This window comes from Pongo pygmaeus, chromosome 3, assembly GCF_028885625.2.
Source record: "Pongo pygmaeus isolate AG05252 chromosome 3, NHGRI_mPonPyg2-v2.0_pri, whole genome shotgun sequence".
Classification (NCBI taxonomy): Eukaryota; Metazoa; Chordata; class Mammalia; order Primates; family Hominidae; genus Pongo; species Pongo pygmaeus.
In genome coordinates, this window is record NC_072376.2 from 88,340,572 (window position 1) to 88,365,204 (window position 24,633).

The window sequence follows — 24,633 nt, forward strand, 5'->3', positions numbered from 1 at the left end:
ATATATAGTGTAGTCAGAAATACTGTTTAAAATGATCCACTGGTTAAAGACCCGCTATTTAACACTATTTAATCTGTTTAACTCAGATTTTCTAGTATTTTGAATACTAATGACATATTAGGGAATTCTTAATACTAGATGATATCTGAAGTAAGTTTTACTTGCCATACCCTAATCAAAATATATCAGCACTGACAAAAATCCCTAGGAGGCAAAAATAAGACTGAAGACTAAAATTCCTGACTTGTGATTATGAATTTAGTACCTATGTGGACAAAAAATGGTCATTCCTCAAAAGCCAAATAAAGCACCAGACAGAATTATATAAAAGTAATTACAAATTAAGAATTTATTTATAAGTTTTCATCTTTTTAGAAATAAAAAGGCTTAAAAAACAAAATGGTTGCAAAAAATGGTTAAGTAATTTTGTTATATCCTAACTGCTTAGGTGTGCTCTGTAAATTCCAAATAAGTAAAATAATATAAAAATACATTTTCAAATCTTTATAGAACAAAAAGAAAACATTAAATGCTTTTGGATTTTCTTTACTCCTCCCACAGATGAGTTCACAAATATAAAAACTGGTGTACATTTATACTCTGAAGTACAAATCTCCAACAGCCAAGTAATTATAGTTTCTTCTGTTATGTGCAAAGTAGATTATTTCATATTTACTTGGTATGGAAAGCAGAGTACAGGCTCAATGGACAATAATCATTAAACACAGATTATGTTTAAGAAAATGCTGTTGTAAAAATGTACAACAGTACATACAATTTTGGTAATTATGCACTTCTCCTTTGAAAGTAAATACAGCTTTTAGATATAAATCTTTCAAAGGTTTTCTTTGAAGAGCTGTGAGGTGACTGTATTTCAGATTTGATGAACAGTAATTTGTCAGTAAACTTCTCAAAAAACCAAGCCAAGAGAGAATTGTTTTCTTTTTCCCTCCATGTGGTTGGTTTCATTCTTAAGGAAGGTCTGATGCAGTAAGAAGATGCATTTCACAAACCTTTACACAAGTTTGTGAACTATCAACTAAAGACACCACCTCTGATGTGGATGGTTTCATTCAATCCATGTTCGACCAGCTTTATATCTTCTAGATCATCTTTAATGATGCTAATCAAATGGCTAAGGCCTTCCTGTTGTTGTTTCAAATGCTAGAACAAATTAAGAAACAACATATTAATGAATTAATTTATTAAAACTGTAAGCTAGTCACAGGAAAAGACTCCACTTTGACTATTTTACTAGCAACACAGTACCTAGTAAGTGCTCTAGAGGGCATGCATATTTAAACATTTGTACTACATCTTTTGCTAACAGTGAAAGACAAACTCTAAAGAACAATAAAATCAAACAAATATATAATGAACAATATCTTCCAACAAAAATGTTTTTTAGATAGCTATTCCTTTTACCAACTTTTGATAAAGGCATAATAATAAAACAACTCAAAGGAGGTATTCAAATATAGATGACTAGCAAAATAACATTCTGAAAACTGAGAATATTCATGTTTTGAAGTACAAAGTACATAGTGATAATGGTGATGATGACTACAGATGCTAACATTTTTTTAAGACTCCTCCTTATGGGTTAAGGTGCTGTTTTAATAACTGGTATTCACTCACTTAACTCATTTAAAATCCTTTTGAGCTCCCTTTGGGGTACCATTATCATCTCCACAGTTAAAGAAACTACAGGTAAATAACCTGCCCAAGGTCATAAAGTAGATGGTGAACCATGATTCAATCCCAAAACAATACACTGCTCATAATTTTAAAAAAGACAGGTGTTTAAATTATTCCCAGTTTTATTGCATATATCAACTCTATTTAATACAACTATTTATTACAATATACTGGGACCTGTTAATTTATTGCAAATACTTAAAACAATGGAATATAATTGGTTGTGTGTGTAATATACAAGAACCTAGAAGCCAAACTAGTTTTTGGTTGCATAAAACCAGCCATATCCATTCTAAAGCACATAATAAAATTGGATTTGTTGATGACATTTATAACCTTTATCTAAAATCCTCAGGGCCATGCCAACAGTCATTAGCTACCTAGTATGTTCGACAAAGTTCATCATCATATATTTTCTTTAGATACAACTGTTCATTTTCATTAAACCAATCTGCATTTATGCTAATGAAAATAAGCCAAAGCAGTGTTTCCCAACTTTTTCACACAATGTGAAAACCCTAGAAAAGTGGTTGGAGGTTCTGGCCACCTCAACCTACCTCCATCCAGATCTCCTGAGGGCTTAGGGGATAGATCACTAACAACATGTTTATAACTTACATGCGACATAGAGGCAGGGAAGGTATTATCTAGAGTAGTTGCATACAAATCATTCTATGATCGTGATAAAATGCAGATTGAGTACGTCTGGAGTAAGGACTGAAGTTTTGCATTTCTAATGACCTTCCAGGTGTGGCTACTACCTACACTTTAAGGAGCAAGGTCTAGGAAACTCTAGTGTCTCTACTACCTCTAAATTCATCTTTTTGGCGAGGAGAGGGATAATTCACTTTTTTAAACAGTGGCAAAACAGGCATACCATAAAATTTTGCCTGTAACTTTTTAAGTATACAGTTCAGTGGCATTAGGTACATTTAGGCTGTTGTGCAATAATCAACACTATCCATTTTGTTTAGAACTTTTCATCTTCTCAAGTTGAAATTCTGTACCAATTAAGTTCCTCCTATCCCCTCCTCCCCTCACACCCTGGCAAGCACCTTTCTACTCTCTATTAATTGGACTACTAGGTACTTTTCATAAGTGAAATCATAAATATTTCCCTTTTATGAGTGGCTTATTTCATGAAGCATAACTTCTTCAAGGTCAAATTGCATTGTAGCATGTGTCAGAATTTCCTTATTTTTTCCAGGCTGAATAATATTCCATTGTGTGTATATATACTATATTTTGTTTCTCTATTCCTTGATTGATTCTTGGGTTATCTCCACATTTTGGCTATTGTGAATAAAGATGCTATGAACATAGGTGTACAAATATTTGTTCTGAGTCCCTGCTTCCAACGTACTTGGGTATATATCCAGAAGTAGACCTGCTAGATCATATCGTAATTCTATCTTTAATTTTTTGAGTACACACTACACTGTTTTCCATAGAGGCTGAACCATTTTACATTCCCGCAACAGTGCAAGAAAGTTCCAATTTCTCCACATTCTCACCAACACTTTTCTTATTAGGATAACAGCCATCCTAATAGGTGTGAAGTGGTGAGCTCACACTTTAAATAATGCAGCCTCATGCAACACTTACCTGCTTGATTTCTCGTAACAGATCTGCATCTATGTAATACCTTTCTTCAGATCTGACTGCTCCAAAATGATTCTGCATCCTGATTTGAGACATCAGTTCATTTAGTCGGCCCTAAAAGTTAAGATTGAGTCAAATTACAACTGCCAACGAAGACTTGTAAAAGAGAATGTTTTCTTTTGAAAGGATGGCTTCAAAACCATCTATTAAAAATTTCTATTTCTCTCTCTGTACATTATATTCGAAACACTAATACTAGCCAAAAGAACCATGACTGAGTTTACTTTAGAAAGGAAGTTCTAATTGGAGATAACAAACACAAGTATACAAAATTCCTGCTTGAAGATTACATAACTGTTTGACTGCAGATCCACCTGAAACAAATTTTAGAATTATGGTCTTAGAAGTGGTTACCTTGAACTGAGTAGGTGCATTTAGTTCACCCTGAATCGTATCCAGCTGAACTCGCAACTGCTCTTCATCAGCCTGAATGGCATAACCACTCTTCCTTTGAATTTCCTGTTTGATTAGGACCTATAGAAATAAAAACCACCAATAACAATAGAATCATCTCTTTTTAGTTACACAAGTAGTATTATTACAATTAGTTGCTGAAAGAAATCAGCTGAAAAACAACAGTAGGGTTCAACAGTTCAGGATTTGAATTATGTTTCTGTCCATTTTAACTAGGCAAAAGTTATCACATAAATACACTGATGTAGACTTAATTGTTTTTTTTGAGACAGGGTCTTGCTCTGTCTCCCAGGCTGAAGGGCAGTGGCGTAAACACAGCTCACTGGATCCTTGACCTCTGCGGCTCAAGTAATCCTCCCGCCTCAGCTCCTGAGTAGCTGGGACCACAGTGTGCACCACCGCACCTAGTTAAATTATTTATTTTTTTTGTTGGGGGGGGCGGGGGGGGTCTCACTATGTGGCCCAGGCTGGTCTTGAACTCCTGGGCTTAATTAAGTGATCTTCCAGCCTTGGCCTCCCAGAGTGCTGGGTTTACAGGTGTGAGCCACTTTGCCAAGCCAACAATTTTAAAACTACGGTATGGCTTGGCCGGGCATGGTGGCTCACACCTATAATACCAGCACTTTGGGAGGCCAAGGCGGGTGGATCAAGAGGTCAGGAGACTGAGACCATCCTGGCTAACACGATGAAACCCCGTCTCTACTAAAAATACAAAAAATTAGCCGGACGTGATGGTGCACGCCTGTAGTCCCAGCTACTTAGGAGGCTGAGGCAGGAGAATGGCGGAAAACCCAGAAGGCAGAGCTTGCAGTGAGCCTAGATCGCGCCACTGCACTCCAGCCTGGGCGACAGAGCGAGACTCTGTCTCAAAAAACAAACAAAAACTATGGTATGGCTGAAAAGCAGTACAAAAAAATAGGCAACATAATACCAGTTTCAGACATTTACTCACAGCCTTTCCAAATAAAGTGTTCTTTAAAGATGAGTATATAATATTTAGGTCTAAAAATTATTTCTTGGATTTTTTTTGAGATTACAAAAGCAAAATGTACTTGTTAAGAAACAATACGAGAATGTAAAAGACAAATTTTCTCTCATACCCCCAAGACAAATAGTGCTAACTGATGTTCACTCCCCTATAATACTTTCTCCTTGCTCATCATACAGAGAGAGAACACACACACAGATTCAAAATAAAACTGAACTGTATATATCACTCTGTGACATGGTTCCTTTTTTTGGTTGTTGTTTTTGTTTTTCTGAGATGACCTTGCTTTCTTGCCCAGGCTGGAGGGCAGCTCAATGCAGCATCGATCTCCTAGGCTCAAGCAATCCTCCCACCTCAGCCTCCCAAGTAGCTGGAATTACAGGTGCTCACCACAATGCCTGGCTTTTTTTCTTTTTTTTTTCAGTAGAGATGAGGTCTCCCGATGTTGCCCAGGCTGGTCTCGAACTCCTAAACTCAAATGATCCTTCTGCCTCGGCCTCTTAAAATGCTGGGATTACAGGCGTGGGCCACTGTGCCAGGCCGCTTCTCTTTCTTTCCAATTTAACAATGCATCGGGGGAAAGGGTCTAAAGCAGTGGCCTCTAAAGGCAGACTCTTGGTTTGCTGCTACTCTCCAAGCCCAGCTTACTCTGTTAAAAACAGTGCAAATCCTTCCATACTCTCATCCATGCTCCTATAACCGTATCTTTTTCATAAACACACACATAGACCGACTGCTTTTTACTCATCTAAGTTTTTAAAAATGGATTATATATAATTAACAAAATTAATATTATCAATATTAACCATTAAATTTTATAATTAAAATAATTTTATTATCAAAATCTCATGAAATTCCTTAAGTATAGCTCTAATTTGTTATTTTTAATGGCTGTATGCTTTTTAAATGTGTTATTAACCAATAATCAATAATTACTGTCTTGATGGATATACACTGTTTTCACACTACAATGCCATAATAAACATTTTTGTAGCTTTGACTCTATAAACAATGCTGTAATAAACATTTTGTAGCTTTGACACTACAATGCTATAATAAACATTTTTGTGCATATATCTATTTAACTGGTATAGATCTTTAACAATGAGGCTGAGTTTTAAAGTATGTACGTTTTCAGTTCTAAAGCTGCTAGATTGCTTTCTCAAAAGATCCTAATGATTTAGATTCATAGGCCACACATCAGAATACCCTTTCCCCACATTCCTGTCAAGAACAGGTGGTGGTTGTTTAAATTTTTCCCAACCGGATGAGTGTGAAGGGATCTCTTTTTTTTTTTTTTTTGAGATGGAGTTTCACTCTGTCACCCAAGCTGGAGTGCAGTGCCGTGATCTTGGCTCACTGCAACCTCTGCCTCCCAGGTTCAAGCAATTCTCTGCCTCAGCCTCCCAAGTAGCTGGGATTACAGGCGCCTGCCACCATGCCCAGCTAATTTTTGTATTTTTAGTAGAGACGGGGTGTCCCCATCTTGGCCAGGCTGGTCTTGAACTCCTGACCTCGTGATCCACCCGCCTCGGCCTCCCAGAGTGCTGGGATTACAGGCGTGAGCCACTGCCCCCAGCCAGGATCTCATTTTTTTCCTTTAATCTGCAATTCCCAGATTCCTAGTAAATTAAAGGGACCATCTTTTAATGACTAAGAACTCTTTTGCATTTGCTTTTTCTATGAACTGCCTTTACACATCTTTTGCCCAAATTTCAATTGGGTTTTATTGTCAAATTATAGGATCTCTTTGTATAATATGAATATGAACACTAAATCTAAAATGAATGCTGTTTGCAAAATTTCCTTTTCCTAAACTCTATCACATGACTGTTGACAAATGGCTTCTGGTATCTTTTGCTACACAATTTTTTATGTGGCCAATGTTGGTTTAGAGTTTCTAGCTTTCTGATCAATGTCTCTCAAATCCCAGGTTGTACATACAGCTTTGAAAGTTTCTTAAAGTCTTCAGTTCACTTTATTTTTATACGATGCAATGGTCTAATTTTATTTTCTTCCTTATGGATAGTTATACTGCAGCATTATTTATTAAATAAACCCACTGAATTGAAATACCACCTTTCTCATATATTAAATTTTCAGCACACTTGCATCTATTTGTAAATTCCCTACTCTGTTCCATGCATCGTTCTGTCCAATCCCATGCAGACACTATATTGACTCAATTACAAGAGGTTTAAAATAGGTTCTGAAATCTGGTAAAGAAGTCCCCTTCACTCTTTCTTTTTTGTTCCTGAACAAGCTAGTCTCAAACACTTATCCTTCTTTATCAACTTAAAGAAATTGTAATCAAAATTTTTTTAGAGACAGGGTCTCCCTATGTTGCCCAGGCAACAGAGTGCAGTGGCTATTCATAGTCACAATCATAACTCACTAGAGCCTCAAACTCCTGGGCTCAAGTGCTTCTCCTGCCTCAGCCTTCTGAGTAGCTGTGACTATAGGCACCATGTCATCACACCCAGCTTAATCAATTTTTAAAAAGCTGTAATTCATTTTTAATTTTGTAAAGTGAATATTAAGTATTGTCATCTAAGAATATAGTTTATTATTTGTAAATACCTATACTTTCCTCATAAATATATTCCTAAGTATTTTACAGTTTTGTCACCATAGTGAATGGAACATTTTCCTATTTCCAGATAGTAAAAAGAAAAGTTGATTTTTGTACTTTTATATCTAGCCAGCTTACTACATTAATTCTATGGTTTATTCCCTTGGGTTTTCCAGATATACAATCACATCAGCAAAAATAGATCACTTAATCATTTTCCCTATGTTTATATTATTTCTTTGCTTGTTTTATTTATGAAAACCTCCAAGATAGCAACAAATAATGATGATAATATTGGGTGTCCGTGTCTAGTTTCTAAACGTGATTTTAGTGTTTTGCCTTTTTGAGTATTTGCTATTCATTTTTGGTTACAGTTTCTATTATATATTTTCCTTTTATGTGTTGCTATAATAAGTCATGTTGATAGATGTCCTGTTATTAAAACCAACCTTGCATTCCTGAAATAAACTTTACTTGGTCATAGTATATTTTTTAAGAAATTGATAAATAGCTGGATTCTCTTTGCTTACACTTCATTTAGAATGTGGTTTTTTGGTCCGATTTGAGGTATACTCCACATACGACAATTCACCTGTTTTAGGTCTTCAGTTCTATGAATCTGGCAAATACATACAGTCGTGTAACCACCACAATGATTAAGATACAGAATATTTCCATCACCCCAAGCCCCTTGTAGTCACACTTCTCTCTTCATCTACAGTCCCTGGCAACTACTAATCTGTTATCTGTCCCTAATTTTCTTTTGTATAATGTTATATAAATAGAATCATGCCTTACACAGTCTTTAAGTCTGGCTTTTTTCACTTAGCATAATTTGCATCTCTTTAAAATAGCTGTTTATAATTTCTTTTTTTGAGATGCTACAAACAGAAATGTAAAATGGTACAGTTGCTTTGGAAAACAGTATACGTATTTCCTCAAAAAGTTAAACATAGTGTGCATATGACACAGCAATTTCACTCCTAGGTTTATACCCAAGAGAAGTAGAAGTATATGTCCAAACAAACACTTGTAAATAAATTTTAATAGCAATATTATTCATAATAGTCAAAAAGTAGAACCACCAAAATGTCCATCAATTGAGTAAAATGTGGTATAGCCATATGATGGAATATTCAGCAATAAATGAATAATAATCATTTATTAGTACCTGAAGTACTATTACATGGTACAACACAGTTGAACTTTGAAAACATTATGCTAAGTAGAAGCCAGTCACAAAAGACCATATATCGTTATGATTCCATTTATAAGAGGTTTCCAGAACAGGCAAATCCATAGAGGCAAAACTGGTTGCATGGGACTGACAGATTTGCAGTGAAACGGGGAAGTGACTGACAATGGGTATGGGATTTGTCTGTAGGGTGATGGAAATGTTCTAAAATTGATTGTGGTAATAATGGTTATACAAGTCTCTGAATATACTAAAAGCCATTGAATTGTACACTTTAAATGAGTAAATAGTATGGTATGCAAATTATCTCAAGCTGTGAAAAAAGAACAAAGGAAGCTATATACATTATTCCTCAATTGTCTAGAATAATTAAAATAACACTGGAATTAGCTCTTTTGTGGTTAGACAAAATTTGGCAATGAAACTATCTGTCCCTGAGGCCTTTTTAATGTTTCATCTTTCATTTTTCCAATTGCTTCTGTGGTATTTGTTTTCTTACTTCTCTGTAGATTAATTTTGGTAATTTTCATTTTCATAGAAAAATCAAAATAAAACTTCCTCTGAGTTCCAAATCTGTTACCCTAAAGTACATGCAGCATCTGTTTTTTTTTTCTCCTTTTTTCTGAGATGGAGTCTTGCTCTGTCGCCTAGGCTGGAGTGCAGTGGAGTGATCTCAGCTCACTGCAACCTCCGCCTCCCGGGTTCAAGCAATTCTCGTGCCTCAGCCTCCCAAGTAACTGGGACTACAGGCGCAAGCAACCACGCCTGGCTGATTTTTTTGTATTTTAGTAGAGATGGGGTTTCGCCGTGTTGCCCAGGCTGGTCTTGAACTCCTGAGCTCAGGCAATCCACTCACCTCGGCCTCCCAAAGTTCTAGGATTACAGGAGTGAGCCACCGTGCCCGGCTCATGCACTATCTTCTTATTCCATTTTGTATATCTACGGTGATGCCTCTTTTCCCACTACTAATCTTGTATATTTTGCTCTGTTTTTCCCTTCTTCCGGCTGATGAGATGCTTAGTAATTTTAATGGTCTTTTCAAAGAAACAGTTTTTTAATTTATTCTTTCCACTATTACATTTTTTAGTCTTTCACTAATTTCACATTTATCTTTCTTTCTTTTTAGTTTCTTTTGGCTTATCTTGATATTCCTTTTCTAATTTAACATGAGTACTAAGTTCCTTTATTTTTCACATTTGATTTTTTTAAATGAGAATTTTTTATGGCTGTAAGTTTTCTTCTGAGTACAGACTTTGCTGTTTCCCACTGGTTCTGGTATGTAATATTTCTGTTTTCATGATAGTTTATAATTTCAGTTGTTATTATTCTTTTAATTCCTCCTGTTAATTTGGAAATTCTATTGTTTTTCGACCATTATGGTTACACTCCTTTTTCTAGCACTAAAAAAATTTTCTGAACTATTTTATGAAATTTATGAGACATCAAGAATCTCATAGAAGCTTCCCTTGCACTAAGATGCTTTATTTCTTCACTGCTTTCCCTCAAACTGTCACTAAAATATGAACTTGAGGATATTTTTATTCTCCTCACTCAACCCTATGAGACTTGTTTTCCAATTTCAAAGTTTTACTGAAAGAATTCGGTACTTCTAGTTTCACATTATTATTTCATTTTAGTCTTTTTCTTTTCTATTTTAAAAATCTATATTTAGTACATTATTTCACACACATAGTCTTATAAACACTGGGGGAAAAAATCCAAATTACTACCTGTAAAGTTCTATGGGAAAGATCCATGAGTTTCCTCTTGTATTGTGCAATTTTGGCTACAGATGTAGTTTGATTCTTTTGTAGCTCACTAATATCTTCAGATATGATCTGTTTAAAAAAAAAATTGGGGGGGGTGTTAATCAAATATCACAACTATTTATCAGTTACACCTGTATGGAATTTCTAATCTTGGGATAAGCCTGAGATTCATCTCTCAAAATATAAACTCTTTCCCTATAAATCTGTGCTTATATTTGTTCCCTTTTTACATACCTAACATTTTTTTAAAAGAATCATGCAAAGATATCTGTAGAGCTCTAGGAAATTTAGCAATGAGGCAATACATAGAAAAAATAAGCTGGGCATGGTGGCTCACACCGGTAATCCCAGCACTTTGGGAGGCTGAAGCGGGCAAATTACTTAAGGTCAGGAGTTCAAGACCAGCCTGGCCAACATAGTGAAACCCCATCTCTACTAAAAATACAAAGTAGTAGCTGGGTGTGGTGGCACGCGCCTGTAATCCCAGCTACTTGGAAGGCTGATGCAGGAGAATCACTTAAACCTGGGGGATGGAGCCGAGATCGTGCCACTGCACTCCAGCCTGGTCAACAGAGTGAGACTCCATCTCACAACAACAAAAAACAAAAAACAGAGTGAGACTACATCACACACACACGCAGGCACGCACGCACGTACGCGCGCGCGCGCGCGGCTGGGCACAGTGGGTCACTCCTGTAATCCTAGCACTTTGGGAGGCCAAGGCAGGAGGAGTGCTTGAGACCAGGATTTTGAGACAAGCTTGGGCAAAATGGCAAGACCTCGTCTCTACAAAAAATAAAAAATTAACCAGGTGTAGTGCTACATGCCTGTAATCCCAGCTCCTTAGGAGGCTGAGGTGGGAGGATCACTTGAGCCCAGGAGTTTGAGGTTGCAGTGAGCTATGATCATGCCACTGCACTCCAGCATGGGCAAGAGGGAGAGGGAGAAGGGGGAGAGAGGGAGAAGAGGGAGAAGAGGAGAGAGGGAGAGAGGGAGAGATAGGGAGAGAGAGGGAGAGATGGGGCGGGGGGGGAGAGAGAGGGAGAGAGAGAGGGAGAGAGGGAGAGAGGGAGGGAGAGAGGGAGGGAGAGACAGAGAGAGAGAGAGAGAGAGAGGGAGAGACCTATCTCAAAAGGAAGAAAAGAAAACACATACTTCAGAAATAATTAAGGAATTTGAAGTAACACGGAATACAGACAACAACCAGGTCTGAATGGAAAAAGTTAAGATGTATAAGATAATATCTAGCGGGTGTCTTAATAGACAATTAGCCCTGTATCTAACTATTGACAGAAAGTACAGTACATTTCAACATTAACTGTTACAGAATACTTGGAGGGAGTAATCAGAGTGCAGAGGAAAAGGAATGATATTAATTATGCATCAGGATACATTTTTATGCCTCTGGATCTTTGACTTGCTGTTTTACCTGAAATCCCACTATTCTGCCTTAGGAAGTCTTAACCTTACAGGGTTGGTTAAAATTTCACTATTTTATTAAAGCATCCCAATCAGAATTAATCCCATAATTGTCTCTATCATAATTAATCATTCTATGCCACTGGCTTATATTAACATGTTACAAGAGAGAGGATAAGATTGTGCAAGACATATTTTAGCACATCCACCTGCACACATCACCTTTTAAAGAAACTTTCCAATGCCAGGCCATGCTGAAAGGACAAAATTAGGTGGCCATGTTTTATATTACAAAACCTAGGCAATCTCCCCCTCTCAATTTTGAAAAATCACCAGGGTTTTTAGATACAAGAGTACTGAAGACATTATTTTCTACCAGTAATAACTAAAAAAATTTGACATGTTATCAGCCACAGTATCTATTAACAAATACTAAAACCATCTAGGAATCGATCCAAGAAAGAACGCATAAGGTTTTAAAAGAGAATATTTAAAAATTATTTTAAAGGACATAAAAGACCACAAGGATTAAAGAGACATACCACATTCATGGATGAAATGATTTAATATTAAAATTCAATTCCCACAAATTAGTCTTTGCATTTAATGCAATTCCAACCATAATTCTAGCATTCTGACAAATTGATTCTAAAGTTTTTATGGAAGAATAAAGACCCATAAAGACCCAGAAAACTTTGAAAAGAAGAACCAAGATTAGAGATTCATTCTACTAGATATTAAGATACACTACAAAGCCGTAAGACTAAAAAAATGTGGAATGGGTGGGTATAAGAACAGACCAACTGGCCAATGAAACATAAGAGAGGGTCTAGAAATAGATCACATATATATATATATGCAAACTTAGTGTAATTTAAATTCTTTGATAATCACTGAGGAATATCACATTTTTACAGGCAATATTAAAAATATAGGGCTGGGCGCAGTGGCTCACGTCTGTAATCCCAGCACTTTGGGAGGCCAAGACGGGCAGATCACAAGGTCAGGAGATCGAGACCATCCTGGCTAACACGGTGAAACCCCACCTCTACTAAAAATACAAAAAATTAGCCGGGCGTGGTGGCGGGCGCCTGTAGTCCCAGCTACTCGGGAGGCTGAGGCAGAACAATGGCGTGAACCCAGGAGGCGGAGCTTGCAGTGAGCCGAGACTGCACCACTGCACTCCAGCCTGGGCAACAGAACGAGACTCCGTCTCAAAAAAAAAAAAAAAAAAGGATCCACTATTTAGAGAAAAATAAATCTGAGTTCATACCACATACTTTATATAAAGGTAAACTTCATGATGACAACAAAAGACTCAAATGTGAAAGGTTAAACTCTAAATTTTTTTTAATGTAAGATACTCTCAGACTTTGGGGTGAAAAATTATTTAAGCAAATTCCCAAAAAGAAAATACAAGGCAAACATTTAATGGATATCATTACATTAAAATTAAGGATTTCTCTTCAACTACAGACACCAAAGACAGAGTTAACAGAAAGATGAGAAACTAGAAGACATTTACAATGTTATAAACAGAGACTACAATCTAGAGTAAATGATTACTGAAGTTCAATAAAGAAAAAATAGGAAGCCCAATGGAAACACTGGCCAAAGATATGAATGATTTCAGTTCTGGACAAGATGGACTAAGCACATGCAACCCCAGTTTCTCCCATTTAATACAGCTATAAAACTTGGATGGAATACAAGGGGCAGCTATTTGGGGACTCTGGCAGGAAGATCAGGGAAGATAGGAATTTAAAGTACCATTGAACTTGTGGTGAGTTTACCCATTTTTCCCCTCAGGTGTCCCTAGTCTGGTTTCAATCCAGCCTCAAACCTGGAAATGAGCATAAATGCTGAAAGGGCGCTCCAAGAGAAGTCTGCTAGTTCTAGTGGGAGGAGATACATCGTATTACCTAGAGAAAGGTTTCTCAACTTCACCACTATTAATCTTGGGTAGTTCCTTGTTGTGGGAGTACTGTTCTGTACACTGCAGAATGTGTGCAGCATCTGGGCCTCTACACATTAGACGCCTGTAGTACTCCCCAACCAAGAGTCTCCAGACATTGCCAAATGTGCTCTGGGAGACAAAATCACCACCACCACCACAAGCCACTACTAAGAAGTACTGCTCTAAGCCTTGAAATAATAGATTAAAAGGAAATGCTGAAAAAAAAAAAAAAGTCCAAATAACCCAAAAGAAAGCAGAAAAGCAGAAATAGGAATGAAAAACAGAGGCTACAAACACAAAACAAATAAATGGTAGGACTAAATCCAAACTTTATGCTGTCTACAAGAATCTCACTTCAAATATAACAATATAGGTAGGTTAAAAGCAAAAAGATGGACAAAGTTATGCCATACAAACACTTTTTATCAAAAGAAAGGTAGCGTGGCTATGTTAACATCAGACAAAGACTTCAGTGTCTTGAGTAAGTGTCCATGAACAGATGAATGGATAAAGAAAACATAGTGTGTATGTGTACACATATATACACACACAATAGAATACTATTTAATCATGAAAAAGAATGAAGTGCTACCACTTGCAGCAACACAGATGAACTTGGAAGACATTTTGTTAAGTGAAATAAGCCACGCACAGAAAAATAAATTCTGCATGTTCTCACTCATATGTGGAAGCTAAAAAAAGTTGATTTAGTAGAAGTAAAGAGTAGAATAGTGGCTACTAGAGGTGGAGAAAGAGTAGGAGTAGGGAATTGCCAAAGGTTGCTTAACAGATACAAAAGTACAGCTGGATAGGAGGATTAAGTTCCAGTGTTCTATAGCACTATAGGTAACTATAATTCACAACCATTTACTGTGTTTCAAATAGCTATAGGAGTGAATTTCCAATGATACCAACAAATGATAAATGTATGGGGTAATGGATATGCTAATTACCTTATTTGATCATTACACACTGTATCCATGTATTGAATTATCACACTATGCCCCATAAATATGTAGTTATGTATCAATTAAAAATAATAATAAAAGAAAAAACCATTAGAGAAGATTTAAAACTTACTGAGGATTAAGAGGGATATGATATTTATGACATAATATAATGATATAATATTATATCCAGCTATATAATAATATAATATGATATAATAATATAAAAATATATATTATATATAATATATAAAAATAAAAATATAAAAATATATTTATAATAATAAAAGGTAAATTTGCCAAGAGAACACAACAATCCTATATAACAACAGCCCTTCAAACTATTAATACATGAAGCAAAAACTGAGAAATGAAAGGAGAAAAACACAAATCCGTAAGTGTTGCTGTAGATTTCAAATCTCTTCTCAAACTAGCAGACAGAAAAAACAACAAGAATACAGAACTGAACAATACTATCAACCAACTGGATCTCACTGACATTAATAGAAAACTTCACCCCAAGGACTGCAGAACACACATTATTTTCATAGGCTCCTGGGTTATAAAACCTCAGCAAAGTTGGCCGGGCACGGTGGCTCACGCCTGTAATCCCAGCACTTTGGGGAGGCCGAGACAGGCGGATCACGAGGTCAGGAGATCGAGACCGTCCTGGCTAACACGGTGAAACCCCGTCTCTACTAAAAATACAAAAAATTAGCCGGGCGTGGTGGCAGGTGCCTGTAGTCCCAGCTACTCCGGAGGCTGAGGAAGGAGAATGGCGTGAACTCAGGAGGTGGAGCTTGCAGTGAGCCTACATCGCGCCACTGTGCTCCAGCCTGGGCCACAGAGCGAGATTCCGTCTCAAAAAAAACAAAAACAAAAACAAACAAAAAAAAACCTTAGCAAAGTTAAAATAATTGAAATCATACAAATTTCTCTGACCTTTAAGAATCTTTAAGTATTTAATTATGAAAGTTTTTTTTTTGAGGAGTCACTCTGTCGCCCAGGCTGGAGTGCAGTTGCACGATTTCTGTTCACTGCAGCCTCTGCCTCCCGGGTCCAAACAATTCTCATGCCTCAGCCTCCCAAGTTGCTGGCATTACAGGCGTGCACCACGACACCCAGCTAATTTTTGAATTTTTTAGCAGAGACCAGGTTTCACCATGTCGGCCAGGCTTGTCTTGAACTCCTGATCTCAAGTGATCCACCCACCCTGGTCTCCTAAAAAAGTCTACTTTATGAAATAAAATATTAAGTATATTTAAGCATTAATTTTAAATTTGCTTCATCAACATACAATAATATACCAAGGCAATTATATGTCAACATAAAATAATCATTATTATAACCTTCATTTTCATAAGGCCCCATAAATAATAATATGCAATCTCTGGCTGAAACTGGAAATGACAGTCTAATTAATCCACTAAGACAAGAATTCTAAATTCATTATTATATCAAATCAGATTCATGTGATTTGGGGACTTCTATCATACAGAAGGTGGTTGTATAAAACTATTAATTTGCAGTGTATGCTACATTGTTTCCTGATTAAGATAAAACAGTAGCACATATACTAAAAAGAATTAAATGTCTATAATTCCTTTCCCTACTTCCAGGGCCAGGGAATAAAAAGCTAAATGCTTACATCTAATCTGGTTTGATGCTGCTTAGTCATCTGATCTTGAACCTTCAGTCTTCGGAGAAGTTCCTTAAAACCCACCATTGGTACAGGAATTAACCTGAAGAAACGCAGTGAACAATTTTCAGACCTTAAGCTTATTACTACAAAATACAAGAACTTAAGGTTTTAGTAACACTCATGTAATTTTACATCAACTTTCTAGGGCTCTAAGGCAGATCTATGACTATGAGATAACCATGTTATACCAAAGAGATTTTATTCAACCTCCCTATTTTACAAATGAGGAAATACAGTTCAGTCAAAACATTACATTATTAAATGAAAACGCAAACAGAATTTTCCACTCCTAGTTAGTTCTCACTATGCTATGCTGCCTTACCATAATCTTTTTTTTTCTTATTTTTTTCTTTTTGTTTTGGCTGAAGCTTTAGCTGGACAGTAATCAGTATTTTTTAAAGGCCAGGAAAATGAAAATAAACTTGCCTCATATGTAAGAATTATAATTAATAGCTCCCATGTTTGCTTTCCTAGTAGCAAATATTAGTTCTTAAATGAAACAAGATGAAGACATACTTACTTTTCAGAATCAGGGTTATCTACCTTGGCCTGTTCCCAGATAATAGGATCAACACCTACCACAAATAAAAAATATTTTTTCTAAAACAATTTTCTATTTTTATAATATGTGTATGACAAAGGCTTTCCTAAAGCAAGACCCTAAACCCAGAAGCTATAATGAAAAGTGACTGTCAAATCTGATCACGGTAAAAATACAAATTTTTGCAGAATACATGAAGTTCAAAAAAAGTACAGATTAAAAGGAACTATCTATAACCTATAGGATAATAGATTAACCTCCAGAATATAGAAACAGTTCCTATACATCAAAAAGGAAGACAAAAAAATCTAGAAAATGGGCAAAGGACACAAATAGGTAACTCACAAAAAATACAAATGTAGCTAATAAACATATTAAAAATAAGTATTAATTTTTAATTATTTTGCCATCAGTGGCCAGAAAAATAACATTCCTGTTATGAATATAAACGGTAGAACTTTCCCTGGAGGGCAATTTGGCAATATCTAACATACATAATATTGACTCAAAAATTTCATTACCAGAGATCTATTCTAAAGAAATATATACCAATGTGTTCTAAGACATGTTTACAAGGATATTGTTAATTACTGTACAGTTTGTAATACTAAAAAGAAAACAACTTAGAGGTGTTAAGTAAAGGTGTATCCATGAAATACTATGCAATGTTTAAATACAGTAAGATTCATCTTCATGTATTGACATGAAAAGTGCTAAGAAATACTGTAAAAAGGCAAGCTGAAGGTGTATATGCAGAATCCTTTTTTAAAAGATCTACATGTAAATATGCTTACATTTCAAATCACAGATAAAGGATTAAACATAGTACCATAAATTGATAGTAGTTACTTCTGGGGAAAGGAACCAAAGGTAATCGATCACATTGTCAATCTAGTTATGCCATCCAGAATATTTTACAGTGAGAATACATTCAGGTTTTACTTGAATATTCAGTTAAAATGAGATAAGCTAGAAAAAAATAAGCCAAAATTTTACTAGTAAATTACCTTTGGGTAGATGGATTATGGACTATTTTTCTTCAGTTCACTATTTCTCAAAATTTCTATTTTAACATATACATATTAGCTATATAATAAAAAACTAAATGAATACAAATATTTAAAACTATTTCCCAAATAAGTAGATATGTGATGATACTAATTTTATTAGCATTAATAACCAACCAACACCTCTGAAATAGGGGGAGTGTTTAGTTCTAAATCTTTCTTTTTTTTTGAACTCTGATTCTAGAAACATACCAGCAGGAGGATTCTGTAAAAGCTGTTTGATCTGTGCAGGAGAAAGTTCTGTTCTAGTCATAGAAAGGGTTACACCAAGTTGCTGCAATTGTGTTTTTATATTGGCTTGTTCAAAATGGGCATATAGCGTTGTAGCTGGAACTCTTCTTGAAGTACCATTTGGCGAACGCTCAACAACATAAATAACAACTTCTGTCCTGAAGGAAGAATAACCAATTTATAAAATATGGAGCACAAAACTCATAGCGACAAACCTCAGCATATCATAGCATGTGATTTCAGAAGGGTTTAAGTTGAATTCAGAAATGGTTGTTTTAGAAGGCAATTAAAATGTTTCCTTTTTTTTTTTTTTTTTTGAGCAAGGTTTGCTCTGTTGTCCAGGCTGGAGTGCAGTGGTATGATCACTGCAGCCTCAGTGTTCCAGGCTCAAGCAATTCTCCCACCTCAGCCTCCAAGTAACTGAGAATACAGTTGCACACCCGCTACGTTTAGCTTACGTGTGTGTGTATACATAAATATATATTTTATATATATATTTTTTAATTTTTTTTGAGAGACGGACACTCGCTACATTGCCTAGGCTAGTCTCGAACTTCTGGTCTCAAGCAATCCTCCCACCTTGACCTCCCAAAGTTCTGGGATTACAGGTGTGATAAGCTGCTGTGCCCAACTGTTTTCTTCTTAAATCTTGGAAAATAAGAAAGTTTTACTTAATGTAATGTTCATTTACAAATCAACCTAAATGATAAAGTTAAAATGAACCAGGTAAATAAGATAATATTTGTTTTTTTTTTTTTGAGACAGAGTCTCTCTCTGTCCCCCAGGCTGGAGTTCAGTGGCGCAATCTTGGCTCACTGTAAGCTCCGCCTCCCGGGTTCATTCTCCTGCCTCAGCCTCCCTCCTAGCTGGGACTACAGCTGCCTGCCACCACACCCGGCTAATTTTTTTTGTATTTTTAGTAGAGACGGGGTTTCACCGTGTTAGCCAGGATGGCCTCAATCTCCTGACCTCGTGATCCGCCCGTCTCAGCCTCCCAAAGTGCTGGGATTACAGGCGTGAGCCACCGTGCCCGGCCAATAAGATAATATTTATAAAGGGGTTTGCTTAGTTGCAAAATCCTATGTAAATGTTATTTACTATAGGAAATTCTCTTGAAATTTATGGGTTGCTTCTCTGCAATTACAACCACAAGTAAAATCTGATTCAATTATTGCATCTCATTAATAATCATTCCTCCAAATATCCTAAAATAAATGTCTTGCCACTAACACTGAGAATTATACTTAGGTCAAGGGAAGTAAAGCAATAATATTTATTCATGAATGAACATGAACAGTAATCAGTTAATAACATTTTCCAATAACATCTTTATGGCCCTCAATTTGCACGCATCTATGACAAATGGTCCCTTCCTGGCCTGAATGAAAATCTAGAAAATTATTAGCATCTAGTAAGTTAAAAAATCCAAAATTTTAAAAAAACTTTTAAATAAGTGTTTTTATAAATACTGAATAATCACTAGCTGAGAAAAGGCATTCTGCTCTGAGAGTTAATTTGTGCTTTAGCAACAAAAACATTATTGATCACTCCCTTAGGACCAGAAATAAATACACAGAAATAAACAGTATATTTATGTATACTTACTGATCATCTGGCAATGTTTTAGTGCCCTCTACATTTACAGTAAGGGTCTGGTTTCCTCCCAAAACTTTATGCAATGATTCTACCAACTGTTGTTGTTGGCTTCGAATCTCTGTTTCTTTTTTGTTGAAAACTAAAACCACTAGCCCATCTTCATCTTTATTACTGGGCATGCAACTATAACCTACTGCCTGTGGAATGACAAAATAAACAATATAAAAAATATGTACAGATCTTAAATCAGGTGTTTAATATTAATAGCTTAATATCTGCTAAAATGGGAAAAACAACTTAATGTCTGGTAATTAAGGGAATAATGATTCTTCCCACCATTTTGTGCCCTAGGAGGTCATAAAATTATAAAGAAAAACTATTTTACCCAGGAATAACATTAACCTATAGAGTAAGATTAACATTTCCTCTTTGAGAGAGTAAACAGCTTTCTCCCCTAAAAAATTTTGATATTCATTATTGTTGGTTGTTTCTGAACCATCTGCATGTCATTATAAAAGTGACTGCAAAAATCACCAACTAATTATAATTTATTTCACTATACAGATTGTTCTCAACTTACGATTTTTCCGTTTTATAGGGTGTAAAAGCAATATGCATTCATATATACATACATGGAAACCATACATGGAATTCTGATCTTTTAGTTTTTATTATAAAATTATTATTATTATAAGATGGACTTGATGTTAGATTATTCTGCCCAATTGTACACTAATCTAAGTGTTCTGAGCATGTTTAAAGTAGGCTAGGCTAGGCTACGATGCTTGGTAGGTTAGGTGTATTAAATGCATTTCTGAATTACAATATTTTCAATTATGATGGGTTTATTGGGATGTAACCCATCATAAGTTGAGGAGTATCTGTATATCTGATTCATGGAATCTTAAACTAAGTTTTAAATATATAAAGAAGTAATTTACAAATAAATACTTTAAATCATAGTAATGACAGTCAACTTACAAATACTATAAAGAATGTCTGTATCACTTTATTGGTTTATATAATACAAAACTTTATGAAACAGGGTTGTTGTTTTTTTACATATTAATATGACCAATTATACTTTTCTAAAGAATTGTTCTTTTAGATAGAAGCCTTTTATCCCTTTTCACCACTCATCTGCAACTTTTAAAAAAGAATTTAAATTAACTCAAGTGTACATTATGCATTTTACCATGTTACACACCAACTTTATTATTATATTCAACTTATGTCTATTATTGAATACCTCTTAGCGACTAAATACATGTATCAAAATTTCAACTATATGCACTCAATATACTTTTTGTTAGTGATGAGACAAAGAGATGTTCTGTAACAAGACAGGCTGACCACTTTATTCAAGGATCTGATCCTCAGCCTTACAGCTCCAAACACAGAGTTATGTACATACTGATTAGGTTTAAGAGACCAACGTAGGCCAATATAACTCCTAAGAGGCTGAGGTATAAACTGGACTGCAATACATAACTTGTTATGGAAAATGCATTACCAAATGGACCTAACCTAAATACTCTCACTGGCTGATAAAGACATTTTCTGAAGGGACAAATGAGAAGGTTCTTTGGTAGGCAGGGAATAAGAACAAAGAAAATGGGCAATATTGTTTTAATAGCTTTGGGGTTATACATGCCAAGGGGAATTCCTGTCTGCTGGTTAGCGTATACTCTCCCGGCCAACGTTAAATGAATACCACTCAATCGTAGTTTGGTGTCTCCCCTTTACAGGCGCCAGGCAAACCATTCTCCTGTTTACATTTTTTTTCTTCAGTTATAAATCACATTCTAGTCACACCTTCCTTCATTCATATGCTGGTCACCTTCAACCACACATACGTATGAAATCACTTCAATTTTATAATTTCTATATTTTCAAAATAAAAGTATAATCATACCATGTTCAAGGAGTAAAGACCCAAGCAATTGTTATCTTGATATTGATCTAAATATATTTTCTGTTATACAAAATCTTCAACTGAAGATAAAAATAGTATTAATAATACCTTAAATCGGCAAAAGGGATTTTCTTGTGTGAATTCCACTGGCGGAATATTATTGTTGAAATACCCTTTTCCTGTTCCCCAAAAGGCCTGCAGTTGATTCCATTTTGCCAAAATAGCATCTCTCTCATCTCCCAACAGCGTTGGAGCAGAAAGAGCACTCGCAGTGTTTATCAGCTGGTTGGACTGGGTAGGAGCTTGTGCAGGCTGACTGAAGAGACCACCTAATGCTAAAAATGTACCCAAAATTAGTATTTAAAAACAAAACAAAACAAAACTTAATCCAGATCCTAGGCGTGGTAGGCAAAATAATGCCCCCCCCACAAGATGCCCATATCCTAATCTACAGAACCTATAAATATGTTATCTTACATAGCAAAAGGGCCTTTGTAGATGTGATTAAATTAAGCATGTTGAGATAGAGGGTTATCCTGGATTATCAGGAGGGACTCAACGTAATCATAAGATCCTCAAAAGTGGAAGAGTGAGCTCAGAGTCAAACAGATCTGAAGATGCTATGCTGTTGGCATATGGCAAGACGGAAGAGCCACGAGCTAAGAAATGCAGGAAGACTCTAAGAACTGGAAAATGCAAGGGAATGGATTCTCCCTTAGTGCCTCCAGAAGTAACACAGTACTGCCAGGACCTTCATTTTAGCACAGTGAAACCCACTTCTGGACTTCTAATCTCCAGAAACTATAAAATAATAAACTTTTATTGTCTTAAGCCACTAAGTTTGTGGTAATTTGTTATGGCAGCAATAGGAAACTAACACACTAGGCCAAACCTTAAAACGTTAAATTTGCTTTTCTAACAATATTTTTTTGAGACAGGGTCTCACTTTGTTGCCTAGACTGGAGTGCAGTGGCAAGATCATGGCTCACTGCAGCCTCAACCTTCTGGGCTCAAGCAATCCTCCTGCTTCATCATCCTGAGTCACTGGGACTACAGGAGTGCACCAACATGCACCTGGTTAATTTTTTTAAATTATTTTTTGTAGAGACAGGGTCTTACTATATTTCCCATGCTGGTCTCAAAACTTCTGAGCTCAAGAGACTTTCCTGCCTCAGCCTCCCAAAGTGCTGGGATTATAGGCATGAGCAACTGTGCCCAGCCCTAATGATGTTATCCAAATTAATTCCATTACCAGAACACAAATTGGGTCCACAATATTAAACCTACACATGAAAGAAGGGAGGGAGGGAGGGAGGGATGCATGTGGATAAAGAAAAGTTTGTAAAGATGTAGGATTTTTAAAAATAACCTTTATTGCTGTTATATTTATATAATAAATACAAATTTGGGGATACAAAGTCTAAAAATCATTGTTATATCAATACCAGCTTACTAAACATTTTCCTTTCTCTCATTATTAAAAAATATATATAGTAGTAATAAATGCATTAACCATCAGTATTCTAGGCTAAAACTTTAGATGGCTGTGTAACTTTGGGCAAATCACTTAACCTCTCTGGGATACCAATTTCTCTAATGGAAAGAAGGGCCAAGTTCTTAGGGCAGATAAATATGTCCCAGAGTGTGAGATAAGTACGCAATCTTTTAACAAAGGGAGGAGCAAGTCTAAGGCTCAGAGCTTAAGGCAAAGTTATCTACCTAGAATTTATTTACACTATATTTTCTTTGTACTTAATTTCAATTACCTTTTCCTTAGAGCAAATGATACTAATTTTCCACTTATAGCAGCAATAAATTTTACTTTAAAATAACTGTATTTAGTGTTTCAAAGTAAACTGATTTAAAGAAAATTCTTAAATAGTAATACAAATGGTATGTAGATAAGGAGAAAACGTGAATACCAAAATGACCTGAGTTTTAAAACACTGTATTAGATATTATTTAAGTTCTCTTTCAGCTCTAAACATTGAAAGTACCACAAGGTCCATGGAGCTTCTACAGGGCTAGAGAGAGGCTCTTTTACTCTCCAGAAAAGTATTAATTCCCAAATTAGTATATATAAACATTGGCAAGAACTGGACTAGAATTCAGAACACTTGAATCCTGGTTTATTATAAGGTCACTTTCTATCCTTGAGCAAGAAATTCCTGGGCTTTATCTTCCTCAACTTTTAAATGAGATGAATCAACTGTGATCTCTATACCGAGACATATGCAGTCAGCCTCCTATGCTGTTGATTATTCCTTTGGCCTCCAAAGAAAATCTTCATCTTCTGTTGAATACACATCCTCCTTGAAAGCCCTTCTCCCTTAAATTTCCTGACAACACAGTCTCTCTTGGTTTTTTATAAACACATTCATTCATTCATTCACCATTAATTCATACAACAAATATTTACTGAGTACCTACTAAGTGCTCAGAGCTAAATACTAAAGATACAGTGGTAAACAAGGTAGACAAGGTGCATTAAACAAACGGAACACATCAAACAAACATTAACAATTGTGGTAAGTCCTTCAGAGAAGTACAGAGGTTCTGGGAGTACTAAATAAGGGAGCTGATCAAGCCTGAGAGAGTGGTCAAGAGAAGACAGTTTCATTAGCACTTCAGTTAGGGCCTAAACGAAGGAGTCAGCTAAGCCATGGGGTAGAGGTAAAGGCGAGCAGTATGTGTAACATCTCTGTAGAGACAAAGAGAGGAAGATGAGTGGACAAAAGCAATAAGGAGGACTAACAATGAGGTAGGAAAAAACTAGACTGGAGTGTCACAGAAGTTAAGGTCTCCCATTGGCCAAATGCAACAACTGAAACATATTTATTAAAGCCCATGCATTCAAAATGGTAATTTTCTAAAGTAAAGATCAAATTTTTTTTAAATCCTAACTCCTTGGATACCATTAGAAATAATGAGGCCACCAACTCCTTTTTACAAAAATTGTC

At 35.8% G+C, this 24,633-nt stretch overlaps 1 protein-coding gene across 1 annotated transcript in view; it reads right to left on the reverse strand.

Moving 5' to 3' along the window:
- Positions 1–325: 325 nt before the first annotated feature.
- Positions 326–24,633, reverse strand: part of NUP54 (nucleoporin 54) — a 33,799-nt gene continuing 9,491 nt past the window's right edge. The window contains exons 4-12 of the mRNA XM_054485983.2: positions 21,782–22,008; positions 19,768–19,955; positions 18,124–18,320; positions 16,844–16,898; positions 16,270–16,363; positions 10,260–10,367; positions 3,715–3,834; positions 3,304–3,414; positions 326–1,164 (exon numbers count right to left, since the gene is read on the reverse strand). Coding sequence (XP_054341958.1) covers positions 1,036–1,164; positions 3,304–3,414; positions 3,715–3,834; positions 10,260–10,367; positions 16,270–16,363; positions 16,844–16,898; positions 18,124–18,320; positions 19,768–19,955; positions 21,782–22,008 — 1,229 coding nt within the window. The 3' untranslated portion in view covers positions 326–1,035. The remainder of the gene's footprint in view (positions 1,165–3,303; positions 3,415–3,714; positions 3,835–10,259; positions 10,368–16,269; positions 16,364–16,843; positions 16,899–18,123; positions 18,321–19,767; positions 19,956–21,781; positions 22,009–24,633) is intronic.